Source organism: Lynx rufus, unplaced genomic scaffold (genome assembly GCF_022079265.1).
Source record: "Lynx rufus isolate CCGP_SWC_20201006 ecotype Redwood Valley unplaced genomic scaffold, mLynRuf1.p SCAF_1, whole genome shotgun sequence".
In the NCBI taxonomy this organism is placed as follows: Eukaryota; Metazoa; Chordata; class Mammalia; order Carnivora; family Felidae; genus Lynx; species Lynx rufus.
Window position 1 is genome coordinate 190532245 of NW_025814823.1, and position 16107 is coordinate 190548351.

Here is a 16107-nt window from a genome sequence, read left to right on the forward strand (position 1 = left end):
CCGAGCATTGCTGTAATGTATGCATTACACACAGCATTTCTGTGTGAATACATGGCTCAGTGTGAGTCTCCCCGCCACTGTCCAGGACACAGGGCAGGGGCTGATGATGACTCCACCCCCCAGTGCAGTGCCCGGCCTGTGGCGGCCAAGCAGTTGTTATTTGTTTAATGAGTAGATGGAAAACTAAGCCTCGGATGAATTGCTGGGATCCCGCGGCTAGTGAAGGTGGCGTTGGGACAGGAACCCAGGTCTAACTTCAGGACCTGTGCTCCTCCCAGTGTTCAAATGGTCGGAGCTGCCTGAGAGCAGAACAGATTTGTAGCACATACCCCGCACGGGACAACACGAGTCTATGCTGCAGGGCCTGCTGAGCAGGATACCCTGGGGGGCCTCAAGTCTCTGGCTGGGCTGGGGGTCCCTTCCAGTCTGGAGACACTCCAATTTCTTTGGGCTCAGGACTCACCAGAGCTTGCTCTATGAGCAGGCAGAACAGGATGGCATTGCCCACCTCCCTCAGGCTCTGGAACACATCTGTTTTGAGCTCTGCATACTCAATGATGTCCTTCAGCTGGTGGTGGAAGAACTCCAGGATCCCTGGGGAATGAAGGCAGACAGTTAGTGGGAAACTGACCCTGCTCAGGCAGGATGATGGGAAGGGCCAACAGAGCAACAGCCCAGACCTGAGTGGGATGGCGAAAAACCAAACCCCTACCTCTCTACATGTGGGCCAGGGGTGAGACTTCTTTCAGGGCTCAGTACTAAAGAAAACTCAGGAGGCTGGCTCAAATCTTTTTTGGAACAAAACAAACATACGCAAATACAGCATCCCTGAATCTCTCCCAGTCCCTCCAAAAAGTTGTCTGAATTCTTAATAACAGGAATTAACACTTATTTATAAGAGCAAGGTATTGTGCTAAGCACTTTATCTACAACATCTCATTTAATACAACAATACCATGAAGGGCACTATTACTTTTATTTTTAGATTATGGTCAGAGAGGGTAAGTGGCAGGCCCATAGTCACACAGCTAGTAAGTGGGGCACCTATGATTGAAAACCAGAGCTTCCGAGGGCAAGCCCTTTTCTTTGCTTTTCTTTCTTTCTTTCTTTCTTTCTTTCTTTCTTTCTTTCTTTCTTTCGTTCGGTTTATTTATTTTTTGAGAGAAAGAGAGAGAGGAAATCTCAAGCTGACTCTACACTGTCAGAGCAGAGCCCAACGTGGGGTTCAAACTCAAGAACCATGAGATCATGACCTGAGCCGAAATAAAGAATCAGACGCTTAACCGACTGAGCCATGTAGGTGTCCCCAAGCCCTTTTCTACTCTGAATCACACACACTCAGCACCTGACAGCTTGGTTTTTAGGAAAAAACACCAGGTGCCAAACTCACAGTCTCTACCTTTCCCGATTCCCATTCCCCAGATTCAGTCCCTGTGCCATTCACTATTAGGGAAGGAAAGAATGATTTCTCTGCTCAGAGGCAGACTGGCAAAACTCCTGTTTCCTGACTCACCTTAGAAATGTCACTTGTATCACCACCTGCAGCACCTGCGTCCTCCAATGGGCAAATGGAGGAAGGGATCCTGGAGGTGCTGAGTTAGAAAAGACCTTTACAAGTAGGCTGTAAATGCTCTACAGCTGCTGTCCTCCCTAGCTCCCCAGCAGTCCTGTGGAGGCAGGCCCAATAGGCATCCTTTACCTTCACTGGGGAAGATGATGCTACTGCCCAGAGGGATTATAGATGCTTCAAGGCTATCTAGCTAATGGAGGAGGTAGGATGCTAACCCAGTGCTGGGCCAGCTTGTGGGCCTGTTAGAGAAGCAAACCTTTCCAGGTAGATGGCCAGGGCCCCTGACCACCACAGGGTGGGCCTGGATTACTCTCCTATCACTACCTCCTGCCCCTGGCTCCCCATCACCAACCTGGGGAGCCATACTCGTGTCGGGGCAAGCGGCATATCTTAGGCATCACCTCGATCAGTGTCTTCACGTACTGGAGAATGGTTCCTTGGAGCTGACAAAAGAGGGCAAAATGAGTGAATAATCCATCACTGCTGTCTATGTGTAACTGGACTAAATGCTGGGCTCCGCGGGTGTACAGGGTTCTGTTGTGGCCTGTGGGTAAGTGCTATGGACTGAATGTGTCTCCCCAAAGTTCATATATTGAAACTCCATCCCCCAGTGTGATGGCGTGTGGCATTGGGGCCTTTGGGAGGTAATGAAGTCTTGGGAGTGGAGCTTCATGATGGGATTAGTGCCCTTATAAGAAGAGACAAGAGACAGGTGAGCTTGCTCTCTGTCATGTAGGGACACAATGAGAAGGCAGGCATCTGAACACTAGGAGGAGGGTCCTCGCTAGAACCCGCCCATGCTGGCACCCTGACCTTGGACTTCCAGCCTCCAGAACTGTGAAAAATCAACATTTGTTGTTTAAGCCACCCAGTCTGTGTTATTTTGTTATAGCAGTTGGAGCTGCCTAGGCCAGTAAGGTACTGCTCCCTGAGAGGAGGAAGTAGGTTCTCTCCTAAATGTGGGGGCACAGCCCTATTCTCTTTAATAACAAAAAATAGGCCTTTATGAGACAGAAAAGGGAGCTGTCTCATTAGTCCCTTGGGAATATACACTTCCAGGAGGGCAATTTCAAAGTATGGGCCTTTCCTGGGATTGAGGTGCTTATATGAGATCCAGATTAAGAGCTAAAATGTTATGGGCCAGGGAGCTGTAGAGACAGACACATTAGCTAATTTAAACACAGAAAATACATTGCACATTTATCCCTCCTATGTCCAAGGCAGACATCTTTAACCCATTATATTTTCCTGTTTAACTCTGGATTTAGCGTCACAATCTGTAACAACTCGTGACTCTACACAGCTGTTAGCAGAGGAGCGGTGAGCAGGCGAATCCTGCTTCCTATTTCTGGCGTGGCTACTCATTACTTTAGCTACTTCTCTCTTGTCATCTCAAAATTTCAGGAAAATCTTGTTTAAGTGTTTCAGCTTTACTTCGGCGTGTCATGGGGAAGTAAATGGAGCTTTGGATGATCACACTTGAAATCGGATACAGAATTCCCTTGAGGCTAGTGCAGTGTTGCAAGTGTTTAGCAAGAAATCCCAAGGGGAAGAAGCGTGGTGATTGATTAGAGATGTGTGCCGTGAGCACAGGAGGGGAAAATGGCAGCACACGTGCCGTGGAGTTTTCACGCTCAAGTTCAAAAACACTGCATAGGCGGAGAGTGTGAGCAGTAATTAGTAGGCCCTAAAGGTCAACATCAGGATTGCTGAGTTCATTTATCAAGTACAGTGAGTAAGCTCTGGGTCAGAAAGTGAGAGGGAAAGCCATGGCGTCAGAAGGTACACAGAAATGTTACAGAGTGCTACGTAAGAGGAACCCAGGGATAAGGGCACAGGATTCCCCGGGGTGATTCCTACAGACAGAGCTGAAGGCGTGTACCAGGACTCATGGAGGCCCCTCCTTACCAAACTCTTGACGATCTTCAGCAGTTCCTCCATGACCACGGCGATGCCCTGGTAACCCAGGAGTCTACAGATGGTCTTGAAATGGGGGGGCCCGACGAAGTTCCTGTAGGAGCTGTAGATGTGGCTGTAGGCAATGTTGAGAGGCTGGAAAACAGAGGATGTGGCAGAGTAAGAGGCTAGGAAATAAAAGATGCTGGCATGAGTCCTGGAGAGAGATGTTTTGCTGCTGAAAGGGATGAAGACCTGACATCATCTGTGATCTCTCACCGAGGACCCCTGTGAATACGTCTGCAAGAAGATGGTCATGGAGAGACCACAGGGTGGCATGAAGGCCACTAGGTGAGTAGTGGTTCCCCAGCAGAAGTGGAGAAAGGGCTTTCAGGCGAGAACCTTTTTTTACAGACGCTCCTGCCACTCACAAACCAGGAAGGACTCTGACAAACAGCCATGGGGTGGGGGTACAACAGATGGTTTTGTTTTTCTAGGGATATTTCTGGTCCTAGAAACTGGCTGGAAGAACTGTGTGGAAACTCAGTAGCATCTTCCCGTTGTTTTCTACTCTTTGTTGTCTCCATTTATAATGGGGTGGGGTCTCGGGAACAGACAATCCGGGGGTCAGGACACCTGTGTTGAATGCATGGGGATCACCTGCCCTTTTTGGAACCTCAGTTTCTTCATCTACAAAATTAGAGTGTTGGATTAAATCAGTGGTTTCATAACTTTTCAAGTGGCAGTCCAAATGAAAAGTGTCACGGGGGCCAGTGTGTGAAACAGACCAACACAGAGTCGCTCTGTTTGGCTGCTGGGTGGGGGGCCCAGAGTCCTGGCCACTGACTGGCTGCTTCTGCCCTCTGGACTCCAAGAGACACCTTCACTGAATTAGTGCAATTTGTTTAATATCTCTTTCTGTCTGGGAATGTGTGACCAAATATATATAGGGCTTCCAATTGGTCTCACTTGGTTGGTGAGACTGCAGAGTTATTGTTGACTTTGTTCTTGAAATGCCGCAACCTGTGGTACGCCTCATGCCAGGCTTTGTGAAGCCCTCCATGTGCATTCTTGATTAACCTTCACAACAAACATACAGTTCGTAGCCCCGTTTCACAGATGATGGGACTGAGGTTCAAGGGGATAAGGAGCTTGCTCAAGGTCACATGGTCCTGAGGTAACTGAGCTGTGACCCGAATCCAGATAGATCTGATTCCAAAACCCATGTCCTTCACCTGTATATATTATCATGGACTTTGGAGGGGCTGAGTTCTATTAGAAACCATACCCAGTTTTTTAGAAAAGACATCACTTCAAAGCCTAGTTCTGAGTGTAGTCTCCTACCTGGAATTGTAAAAATCTAATACCCATGGAACATGCAATTATGTAAAGACCACATCTGATATTTTATTAGCGGAAATTCAACATTAGTTAGCTAATTAGAAATTCTACATGAATTAAATAGGAACTGTAGTGATGCTTCTGGAGGGCTGCAAGATTCTCAACTCCCTTCGGAGCCACTGAAGGAAGATTTAATCATGTTCAGCCCAGGCTCTACAGTAAGTATATTCTACCATAAATGAATTCCAAACTTCACACAACAAGCATCACAATTACAGTACTCTCTAATAACAAAGATACATGAAGAACACCATTAGAGTACCCACTGATAATAAGAATTCGTGAGGAATGAGAACACCCCCGCATCCAGCAGGATGACTAATACAATAGCTCGTTCGGTAAGGTAATGCCGACATACGGTGAGGCTTGGAACGTGAGAAGGAGCAGCGCTCTGCACCCAGCATGGATGTGCTGTCACAAATTCTACTGGAACCTGGGGGAGGGATATCTTTTATGTAGCTACTAGAGATTTCTAAATGTTATGAGGCAGCAATGGTTTATGTAGGGAGGGAAATATAATTGATTGGAAAGCATGATGTTCACCAAAGTCAATGATCAATAAACACTGGAAGTATTTGTATGAATGGTTGAGAGTTGAGTTTGATTCAGTCAACCACAGAACCAGGTTGGGCCATATAATTTTCTGTGTATGAAAGTAAAAACTATTTTAGTGACTCTGTAACAGGCCACTCTGTACAACAGGGTTGGGACAGGGTGAGGTGAGGGAGGCATTCATTCTCCTGAGTGAGTGCATCTTAGCTCTGGCCCTGTTATCAAAGTCCTATTCTGTATTCTCTTGTTTCCAGCCTAGGGATGAGGAGTATCCAGCAAACACCAAACAAACCATGGCTGACCTCTATTGAGGAGGGAGATTGATGAGAAAGGGGCAGGAGAGAATCATCTAGGTGATGGAAATGCCCTACATGCTGTTTGGGTTGCTGACTACACAGATGTATACATTTGTGAAAACTCGTGAAACTGTATGTACACTTATGGTCTGTGGATGTTATGGACTGAATGGTTGTATCCCCTCAAAATTCATATGAAATCCTACCTCCTGTTGTGATGGTGGGACCTTTGGGAGGTAATTAAAGTCATGAGGGTGGAATCCTCATGAATGGGATTAATGCTCTTGTAAGAAGACAAATGAGAGAGGTTGTTTTCTTTTCTTTTCTTCCTTTCTCTCTCTCTCTTCCTCCCTTCCTCCCACCCTCTCTCTCTTCCTTCCTTTTTCTTTCTTTTCTTTTCTTTTCTTTTCTTTTCTTTTCTTTTCTTTTCTTTCTTCCCTTCCCCCTCCATCCCTCCTTTCTTTTTCTTTCTTTCTTTCTTTCTTTCTTTCTTTCTTTCTTTCTTTCCTTCCTTCCTTCCTTCCTTCCTTCCTTCCTTCCCCCTCCATCCCTCCTCCTCTTTCTTTTCTTTCTTTCTCTCCTCCCTTCCCCCTCCATCCCTCCTTTCTTTCTTTCTTTCTTTCTTTCTTTCTTTCTTCCCTTCCCCCTCCATTTCTTTCTTTCTTTCTTTCTTTCTTTCTTTCTTTCTTTCTTTCTTTCTTTCTTTCTTTCTTCCCTTCCCCCTCCATCCCTCCTCCTCTTTTTTCTTCCTTCCTTCCTTCCTTCTTTCCTTCCTTCCTTCCTTCCTTCCTTCCTTCCTTCCTTCCTTCCTTCTCCATCATGTGGAATACAGTGAGGAGAAGTCTATTTGTAAACCAGCAAGTGGGTCTGTGCTAGACAACTGACCTGCCAATACCATGGTCTCAGACTTCCCAGCCTCTAGGCAATAAATAAGTGTGTACACCAACCAGTCTATGGTATTGTTGTAGCAGCCTGAACTGATTAAGACTGCATCTTAACTCAATATGGTTATAACTCAATATATATGTAAATTTAAAAAACCCACTGGGCTGATTTACTTGCCAACATTTGTTTTCAAAGATTAAAAAACAAAACCATGATTTGAATTTTCTCCTGAAAAGGGCTGCAGCTCAAGACTGCACAGGAACAAGGGAATGATGACCTGGCTGTGCTGGGGGCATGTGACAGAGCTTACTGACTTCTAGAACCACCTTCTCATCTCCCCACCCACACCAGGCACTCAGGACCTCTCCTCTGAACCCGGTGAAGCTCACCTTCATCCCTTTTACAAATATCTCATGAAAGGAATTTCTGAGCAGCAGGGAGCTTTCAAATGGATATCCCTGATGGGTACAAAAGCAATCAACTATTTTTTTTTTCTTTCCCTGATTCTCCGACTTTTTCTTCCTGTTTTGTCTGATTCTAGAGGATGGACTTTTGGGGGGGGGATGTGTGGGGGGTGGTGTGGTGCCTGAGTTTAAATCCTAGGTCCACAAATTTACTAGCTAGATGATTCTGAGCAAATGACTTATACTCTCTAGGCCAAGAACTCCAATAGGGTTGTTGGAAGTTTAAATGAGGCAACATATATAAGGCGCGATGCATAGTGCTTGGCACATTGGAAGCACTCACCGTGATAACCACCATTAATATTGCTTTGTTTGAGAATCTGGTAGGTAAAGACTAAGAAAATACAACTTCTTGGCCAAATGTCCCCCAGCAGCCTTGGTTGCAGTCATGATTCTCGGAACGTGGAGAGGGGAGTGCACCCAACGGGGTGAGATTTTACATGACACACTGTATATCCCACATGAGGTCATAGCTGGGACTAGCCGACACACCAAACATGCAGATTTTGCTCAATATTTACAACACTATAAAAACAGGAGCTGTCCAGCAACAGACCGTGCTGGGTAGAGGCCCTCATGGCTCCAAGTGTCCTGGTGGAGGCTGCGAAACACAGTGTGGCTAGAAGGGAGCCCTGCCTGAGCCAGGGGTGGACAGGGGCACTCCTTCTGAGCTCCTAGCTGCAGTGCTGTCTTCCTAGGCATTCCTCCTTAGCATTCTCGACCCTCCCTCCCACCCAAGCGCCAAGTGCCCTTAGCACTCATAGCAAGTGCAAATAAAAACATATTCAGGGAGATAGAAACTATTCAGCAGCCTCTCCAGTTCTAGGCGGAGAAGAAGAATAACTCTGGAATTGTTTCTACCACACACAGGGGTGTAAAGAATTCCCCTACAGACCCACTCAGTGCACACAAGAGGCCTCTTGTTGACCTTCCCACACCAGTCTTGAATTCTGGTCTAGACCACAAATTTAGGCCTCGGTTGATGGCCCAAGCTCAGGAAGGATCAGCATGAAATGAGCAGAATTCAAGTCCTCTTAAGTGAATAAGTGAGTCAGCTCCCCTCACTCCCCCCCACCCCCAAAATACACCACACCCATGCAGGAGGAAATACACACACACGCACACACGCATGCTGCAAAGTACATGCACACACACACCCCCGGAGGGCACCCATCTGACCTGCTGGCTCAATAGGAGGCTGGGCCCTATTGAGAAAATGTGGGAATATGGGAGCCTGGCCATTTTCTGAGGTTTAGCAAAGAAAAACAGGAAGGCAACATGACCTGAGACATTGGAAACTTGCTACATACCTCTTACACGGAACCAATCCTGCTGACTCAGGTAACTACCAGGCTGCCTGCCTTAGGAACTAATTATGTATCCTATTTAGGATGCCTCACTGGTTTAAATGCAACTGCACAAAATAGCTAACTTTATGAGATCTCAAGAAGTAAACAATCCTGATTTAGAAATTAGAACCATATTTTTAATACGTGACACAGATGTGCATTTTTTTTTTTCTTGGAGGCAAGACAGTATTTTAAGGAAGACAGAAAATAAGGTGAGTTTGATCTGGCAGATGCTGGGGCCCTGTAATATTATTAATATGGGCTTAAAAAAAAAACCCTGTAAGATGTATACATAACCTAAAAGCTACCATTTTCACCATTTTTAAGTGTTGTATAAGGCGACTACCTCTCACGGACAGTAAACATGGCCAGCCACTCCAATCACTGAGGACTACTTATTTGGCAAACTGAATTTGCAAGCAATCTGCATCTCTGCTTTCTGGAATCACAATCTCTGTTTTCGGAGATCCCAAGAGGAGTTAAAACCGTTTCTAATTTTCCCGTTTTAGTTACAATTTCTCTAATGTTCCTTGAGCAATCTGAATCCCATCAGTCCAGGGACACAAACATGACTTCCTAATTCAGGTGGAGAGCTCAGCTCAACTCTCTGAAATCCCCGCAGGGCAAGGAAGACTGGGGAGATAACAGCAACACCCTCCTTGTTGAGAGCCTCCTTGAGAGCCCACAGGCTAAGATGTGTTAAAGGACTGATAGAGTCCTGAGTTAAAGGTTCAAGTCCATCGGTAGGAAGGGCTGACATTTCTGTCTCTTCCTGATGTGTAGTGAGCCGCAGGCAGGCTGGGTCTCCAGTGTCTGGCTTCTTTCCTGGGCTTCTTAGCTCAGAGGTTGAAAAATCCAAGATGGTTGCTGTAGAGGCCTCCCTCAGGAATCAGTGCTCCTCCCTTTCTTGTCTCGTGAATAAAGGCAAGAGGGAGAACAGGTATGGAACTCTCTGGCGATACCATACCAACGCTATGTACACTTAGAGATGCTAAGATTTTTGGAAGAAACCAAAGTCATCACTTTTTAAATAACCTATACCAATGTGATGACACCTAAGTGTGTAATGTTCCTCAGCTTATGAATAATTCCTTCATATATAAAATATACCCAGGTATGTTAGCTTTCTGTGGCGGCTATAACAAATTACCACAAATCTGGTAAAAAAGAGAAATAAATTATCTTAACAGTTCCAAAAGCCATAATCCAAAATCAGAATGATGGAGCTAAGATCAAGGTGTCGGCAGGGCCACACCACCTCCAGAGGCTGGGGGAGGACCCATCCCTCGCCTCTTCCAGCTTTTGGTGCCTTCCAGCATTCCAAGGGTTGTGGCCTCCTCCGTTGTCTCTTGAGGTGTGGGCTCCTCCTCCGTTTGTGTGTAACCTCCCTCTGCCTCCCTCTTATAAGGACACTTGTGATAGCATTTCAGACCCATCCTGATACTCTAGGATAATCTCCCATCTCATGGTCCTTCATTTAATCACATCCACAAAGCCCTTTTTTCAAAATACAGTGATATTTCCAGGTGGCAGGATTAGGACCTGACATCTTTGGGGGCCATGATCAGCCTCCTACACCATGTAAGGCAGGTACAATCACCCCCATTCAGCAGAGGAGGAACCTAAGGGAAGTGAAATACAAGATGATATTGTACTGCATGTACCAATCGGCAAAATAACAAAAAATTCTTCTGGACTGGTGGGTCAATAATGTTGTGTAGCTGGGGGGCGGTGCCATGCAGCCACGAGAGCAGGGGCAGCCACGAGAGTGGGGGCAGCCATGGGAGCAGGGGCAGCCATGGGAGTGGGGGCAGCCACAGCAAAGCCAGTAGCACTGCTGGTGGGGCTGTCAGTGGGGCTGATGCAGACTCTGCTGGGCAGGCCAGGCTGGACGCTGGCACCAAGGGATGGGCCCAGCTGAGATGTCTCAGCTGGATGTAGCAATGCACTGGGTCCTACGTCTCAAGGATATGACTTAATGGAAAAAGCGTCGCAAGAGAATGATGGATTTCCTTGAGGTCAAATCATGGCTCGGACAGGGGCGTCATGCAGCTAGTGACAACCACACCAAACACAAGGTCATACCGACAATTTCTACAGACTGAAATTATTGGGAAATTACTGATATACTTTAAGGGCTGATTTGTATGACAATCTATGTCACTCGGAAGGCAGTTTTATGATAGACTCTATATAATTTACTTGAGTTAGTACGTTTAAAATTTAGGCTCATATACTAATTTCAATTATTGGCCTGGCTGTTAAACATCTTTTACATTTAGTATCACCCCTCACCCTAAGTGACAGAGCTCTTGGTCAGGGGTACGTGGACTCCAGATTCCAGAGCAGGGAACCTCAGAAGAGGAAAAACACATGCTGAGTGCATCTCTCCAGATGTATTTAATGGTTTCCCTGCTTCTATGGCTACATTCAGGTGGCTGGATGTTCTCTCTGAGGTCTTTTAATTCCTCGTCTGCTCCCATCATTCTGGAATCCACTAAACTGTGAAGTCCTGTCTCTACTGCTGAAGAGAAGCTAAGCAAAGGTAAGCATTCCTGTTGATTACTGTTGACTGAAGAATAAGGCAGGCACAAGAGTGGCGCATCAGGGAGGCTGGCCAGGAGCGCCGGCTCTAGGGATCCAGACCGGGAGACAGCTAGGCTCTGCCAAGCCTCACTTTGTGTTGATGGTCAAGTTAATTAACCCCTCTGAGCCTCAGTTTCCCCCTGTGTACAATGGTGATAAGAGGCCTACTTCAAAGAGTTGTCACCTGGGTAAAGTGATAAAGCACATGTAAAATGCAACAAAATGCATTTTGTTATTTCTGAGTTGTATGGATTTGACTGTTGTCTTTGAGTCTTTCTGTATTCTTTAACTTATGTACAATACGCATACACACACACATACATATATTTAAAATAAAACTTTTTTAGAAGGAAGGAAGGAAGGAAGGAAGGAAGGAAGGAAGGAAGGAAGGAAGGATCATGTAGGGTGCAAACCTTGTCCATATCAGCCTCTGGATGAAGAAGCTACAGTCAACTCAGGCAATGGCTCTGACCCACTGACTTTTCTTCTGAATAGTAACTACTATTCCTAAGCCCGGCACTCACAGAGATGGGTTCATTACACTGCTCCAACACTATAAGACAGGTATTCTTGATATTTGCATCAATAGAAGAGTTAACCAAGGTATAGAAAAATGAGGGAATCCGTCAAGGCCACAGAGGCAGGATTCAAACCCAGCCTTGGGATTTTAAGGTCTGTACCCTGAACAACGACCTTGTGCTGGGTGCCAGCCAGCTTTGGGACTGGGATACCCTCACATCACCCCTTTGTTGCCACCTTCAGGAAGGGCACAGGGACCCCCACTCTGGCTGGTTTCCTCTAGCAGTAATTTACTAATGGTGTAAACCAATCAGGGCCATCCTGGCCTCTCTGAAGGTGGAGAAAGAGTAAGCCTTCCTGGGATGTGATCTCCTGAGGCCAGTGCCTCCAGAAGATTTATCTCAAGCACCGAGGGCTGCGTTGGCTCCTCCGGGTGCTGCTGGTAGATGGTGATGGCCAAAGGGGCAGGACGCACCCAGGACTCAGGTTTGGGGGCATGCTTTTCACTGCTGGCTCTGCCTCTAGTCAGTCGTATGGTTTGAGGATGCCCTCCCTTCCCTTGGGATCTGTGTAACAGGAAGGCTTCTAGGCCTCACTCCCATTCTCTAAGTGTCTCAACTTCTCAAATAAGAAGCTCAGCATTAAAAATGGCATCCAGGAGCATTAAAAATAAATTCCCATTTTCTGTGGCAAAGGCTTGAGTTCTATCTCGTCACTCCACAGGCCTCCCAAGTCTGGTATTTTTATTTCCCTCAAAATAACCTTTTCAAAAGGCACCTGCAAACTACCACGGTGGCCTTTCTGTGGAGAGGACACTTTTATGTTCTGCAGGGAGTCACCATTAGCACACATTACGGCAGAGTTTAGACAGGCCCCTGGGAAGACCTAATGCCATGGGAAAGACACAGAGCAAGTGTCTAATCAAGGGACATCCCGGGACTCCAAGGCTCACAGAGACCCTTGGCCAGGGGAGGGTCTGTGACTCACCGGGAAACTCTTCAGAACTTTTTGATTATCACTCATGTGGATCACAAGGAGACTTTCATGGGTTCACTTGGATACTTTGGCCAAGAACCAAGAAGAGAAAGAAACCCTGACTTTTAAAAGCACATAATTTGTGTAAAATAATTCAGGTCTAAATCTGCCTAAGCCGGGGCTACTATCACAAATTTCCACAAACTTGGTAGCTTAGGATGACAGAACTTGATTCTCTTCATATATCAGATGTGCTCTGTGCTCGCCCCAATAGAGTGCTGGCAACAAATTCTTTTGAGGTTGAGGAGACCAGGAAGGGGTAGAATTGCGGAGGCAGGTAGTTTTGTGGGAAATGGAAGTAGAGTCAGGGTTCTTCAAAGAGAAGGAACTTTGGGGATCATCCAATCCAGGAATAGTACAGGGTTTCCATTTCTGGTCTCAGCTCCAACTGATGGATTGGGTAGCAGCTTCTTGGGATGCCTGTGTTTCTGAGCCCAACTGGAAGAAGTGTTGTATTAGTTTCCTAAGGGCATTGTGACAAATGATCCCAAACGTGGTGCCTTAACACTGTAACATCCTACAGTTCTGGAGGCCAGGAACCTGAAATCAAGGTGCTGGCAGGGCCATGTGCCCGCTGAAGATTCCATCCTTGCATCTTCCAGGCCCCGGCAGTGCCTGGCACTCTCTGGTTCTGGTGACATCACTGCAACCTTGGCCTCTGTCTTCACATGGCTCCTTCCCCTTGTGCCCCTCTGTGTAAATCTCCCTCTCCTTTCTCTTATAAAGACACCAGTCATTGGATTCAGTGTTCCCCCTAAATCTAGGATGGTATCATTTCAAGATCCTCAACTAATTTAAATTTACAAAGACCCTATTTCCAAATAAGGTCACACCCTGAGGTTCTGGGTAGACTCAAATCAACCCAGTACACATGCTGTGATGGTTTAGAAAGCCTGACGTGGGTTCAGGACTGGGCAGGGGGTAGAATCCTGCTTTCTATCTGCCATCCCTATCTAGCCCAAGGCTACAGCTTTACAGATGATGGAACTGAGGCCCAGAGAATAAAAGAGTCTTGACCAGTGTCATGTATCTGGAGACTGCCACAGGAGACAAGAATAAAGAAAGAAGATGGTAGGAGGTGGGGTGGGGGTGGGAGGGCAAGGGATAAAATTGCTGTTTAAATTGTGGGATAACTGATAATTGTATTTGACCATTGTCCAAAGAGGGTCTAGATGGGGCAAAAAATGTTCGCCAGCCAATTACAGAGAAAATCTGGCAGCCTTGGAAGAATCAGTACCATTCTGAGGATCAGTTTGCAGGAGACTGTTTGCCTTTTTTTGGCCAAAGGAATGAGAGCTCCTCTCAGTGGGCAAAAGCCTTTCCAGACTGGTCCCTGAAAGCATCGTGCGTACAGATGCCTGCTGGTTGCCATGGTGAATGATGCTGATCTGAAGAAATGAATAATGTGAGCGTTGGGGGCGACAGTGGGATTACTCAGACAGTGGCGAGAGAGACATCAAGGAGAGCCCAGACCAGAGGAGGGGAGAAGGCTCCATTCCTTCAGCTTTGGTCCACTCTGTCTCTGCCTCTGCAGGCTGCGTTCTAACCAGATCCACCGCGAGCATCAGGTAAGGGACATAAATGACTCTTCTTGGAAATGGAAATGGCTTCTCCTTTCACACTCTGCTTGGAGGACGGCCAGGCAATGGTAATATGAATAGCTAAAAATACGGGGAATTTAGAAACAGAAGCAGAGAAAGAAAAACAAATAAGGGAGACTGATTTGGTCTCCAAAGCTGAGGATGCTGCTATAGTGTCTTGCCAGAAAGCTCTTAAAAATGTCTGCTGTAGAGAACTCAGTCTGCAAAGACAGCCAGCAGCAGATGTGAGGCAAACAAGAGAGAAGAGTCATGACAAAAAAACGCGATTCCTGATCACCCCTGATGGAAGGGTTTTACAAAGGCCATAGCCTCTGTATTATAAGTAATGAATTAAGCTCTTTTCATTGTGGTCAGAAGTGTGTTTATAGGGATGTGTGGGGTGGAGTGGATGGGGGAGCTTATGAGAAAGGAGACTGATGAAGGCAGCTCAAATAGTCTCCTTGGCAATGACCTTCCCGGGAGGGATCTGAGCACACCTGTCTTGTCCCTTTCATTGCCTGTGTTTCTGGGATGAAATTTCCAACCAAACAGAAGGGAACTATTCCCCTTCCTGAGCATTTTAGTTCACTGTCATCCTTAGAGAAGAAAAACAAGGACTGAAAAATCACTCAATGCTCTGCATCTCTCTGCCCACCTCCTCTAGGAGAGTGGGCATGAAAATAGAGGGTCGGAGGGAGGCAGGGAAGACAGAAAGCAGCTTGTGATAGAAATCCGTTTGGCTTCATAGCCAATTCAGGTTAAAATCTGGTTGACGGGTTTTTACTAGGTCATTAATATCTAAAACGAAGGCTTCTGTATTTCACGTGAGATAGAAGGGGCAGAGAATAGGGCTGGGTAAGACCTGTACGTGAACATACACAGGTTGAATGAATATAGCTGTCCCTGAATCATAGATCAGGGGGAAATTCAGTGGAGGGGAAACACTATGTCTCTAACAGACAGAATTTAAGAGAAACCCCCAAATCTTGAAGATGGTGTTCTCTTACCAAAGCCGTAAGGCTGGGAATCTGAAGAGGGCTCATTTGATTTGTGGAAAAACAGCAACCAGGTCTGCGTACCAACACCTCATTTTGCGGTAACGTCCTGTAACTAAACCCAGCAGCCTTGCATTTGGAAATCCAGCAATTACGGGGCTTTGAGTCTACTTATCAGCTGAGTGACCTCAGATTGCTCACCTATACAAAGGGGACCTAGCTCAGAGGGTGTGACTTTTATTATGGCCTGTGAGCATGCAGCATGACACATACTAGATGCGACACAGCAACCACTCACTAACTGCTGGTGGTTAGTATCATCATCGATATTCACAGTACCAGAGATACTGAGCAGTAGCAGTTATGCTGGTATTAGGAGCTGATTGTCTTGACCTACACAACTAATTTCCTGGGTACGTTTGCCTTTGGACAAACAAACAAAGAAATAAAACAGGAGCAGAGGCACTGGGGAGAAATCAGCTGCCAAGGAGTGATGACGCAAATCTCCTCTCTCATGGGCAACAGAGCTGGGAGGCTAAAATCGCAGTGGGCAGAATGTTCTAGATGACTGAGCTCACAGCACTTGCAGCAAAAGCAGAAGTTCCAGAAGGGATATTGTAGGTGATATAATTGTCTGACTTGGAGGTCGCAAACGTGTGGTGACTAATATAGGGACGTTAATCGGGTGGTCTGATTTCTTTTATTGCCTCTCTTCTTATTTTAAAGGGTTGGAAACAATGTTGTACCTAAAAGATCTCAGCCAGGGCAGGATGAGGCTGGGGGGATGCGAGTGCATCTTTTTCAGGCCTGAAGGCCTCAGGCTTTGACATGAGACAGCCCTGATTTTGTTCTGTCATTTCTTAGCTATACCTTAACTGAGTAACGTAACCTCTTGTCCTCCATTTCTTTGTAGAATAGGGACAATTATTAGTCTCCATCTTGAATGTGTAATATATGCTGGTATGATGATCATAAATAC

The 16107-nt window shown here is 46.3% G+C and overlaps 1 protein-coding gene across 3 annotated transcripts in view; it reads right to left on the minus strand.

Moving 5' to 3' along the window:
* The window catches only part of CYFIP2 (cytoplasmic FMR1 interacting protein 2), a 127119-nt gene that overhangs the window by 34561 nt on the left and 76451 nt on the right, over positions 1–16107 (minus strand). For all 3 annotated transcript variants that reach the window (XM_047091924.1, XM_047091932.1, XM_047091940.1), the window contains 3 exons: positions 3479–3622; positions 1923–2013; positions 464–594 (listed from right to left, as the gene is read on the minus strand). In XM_047091924.1, coding sequence (XP_046947880.1) covers positions 464–594; positions 1923–2013; positions 3479–3622 — 366 coding nt within the window. The remainder of the gene's footprint in view (positions 1–463; positions 595–1922; positions 2014–3478; positions 3623–16107) is intronic.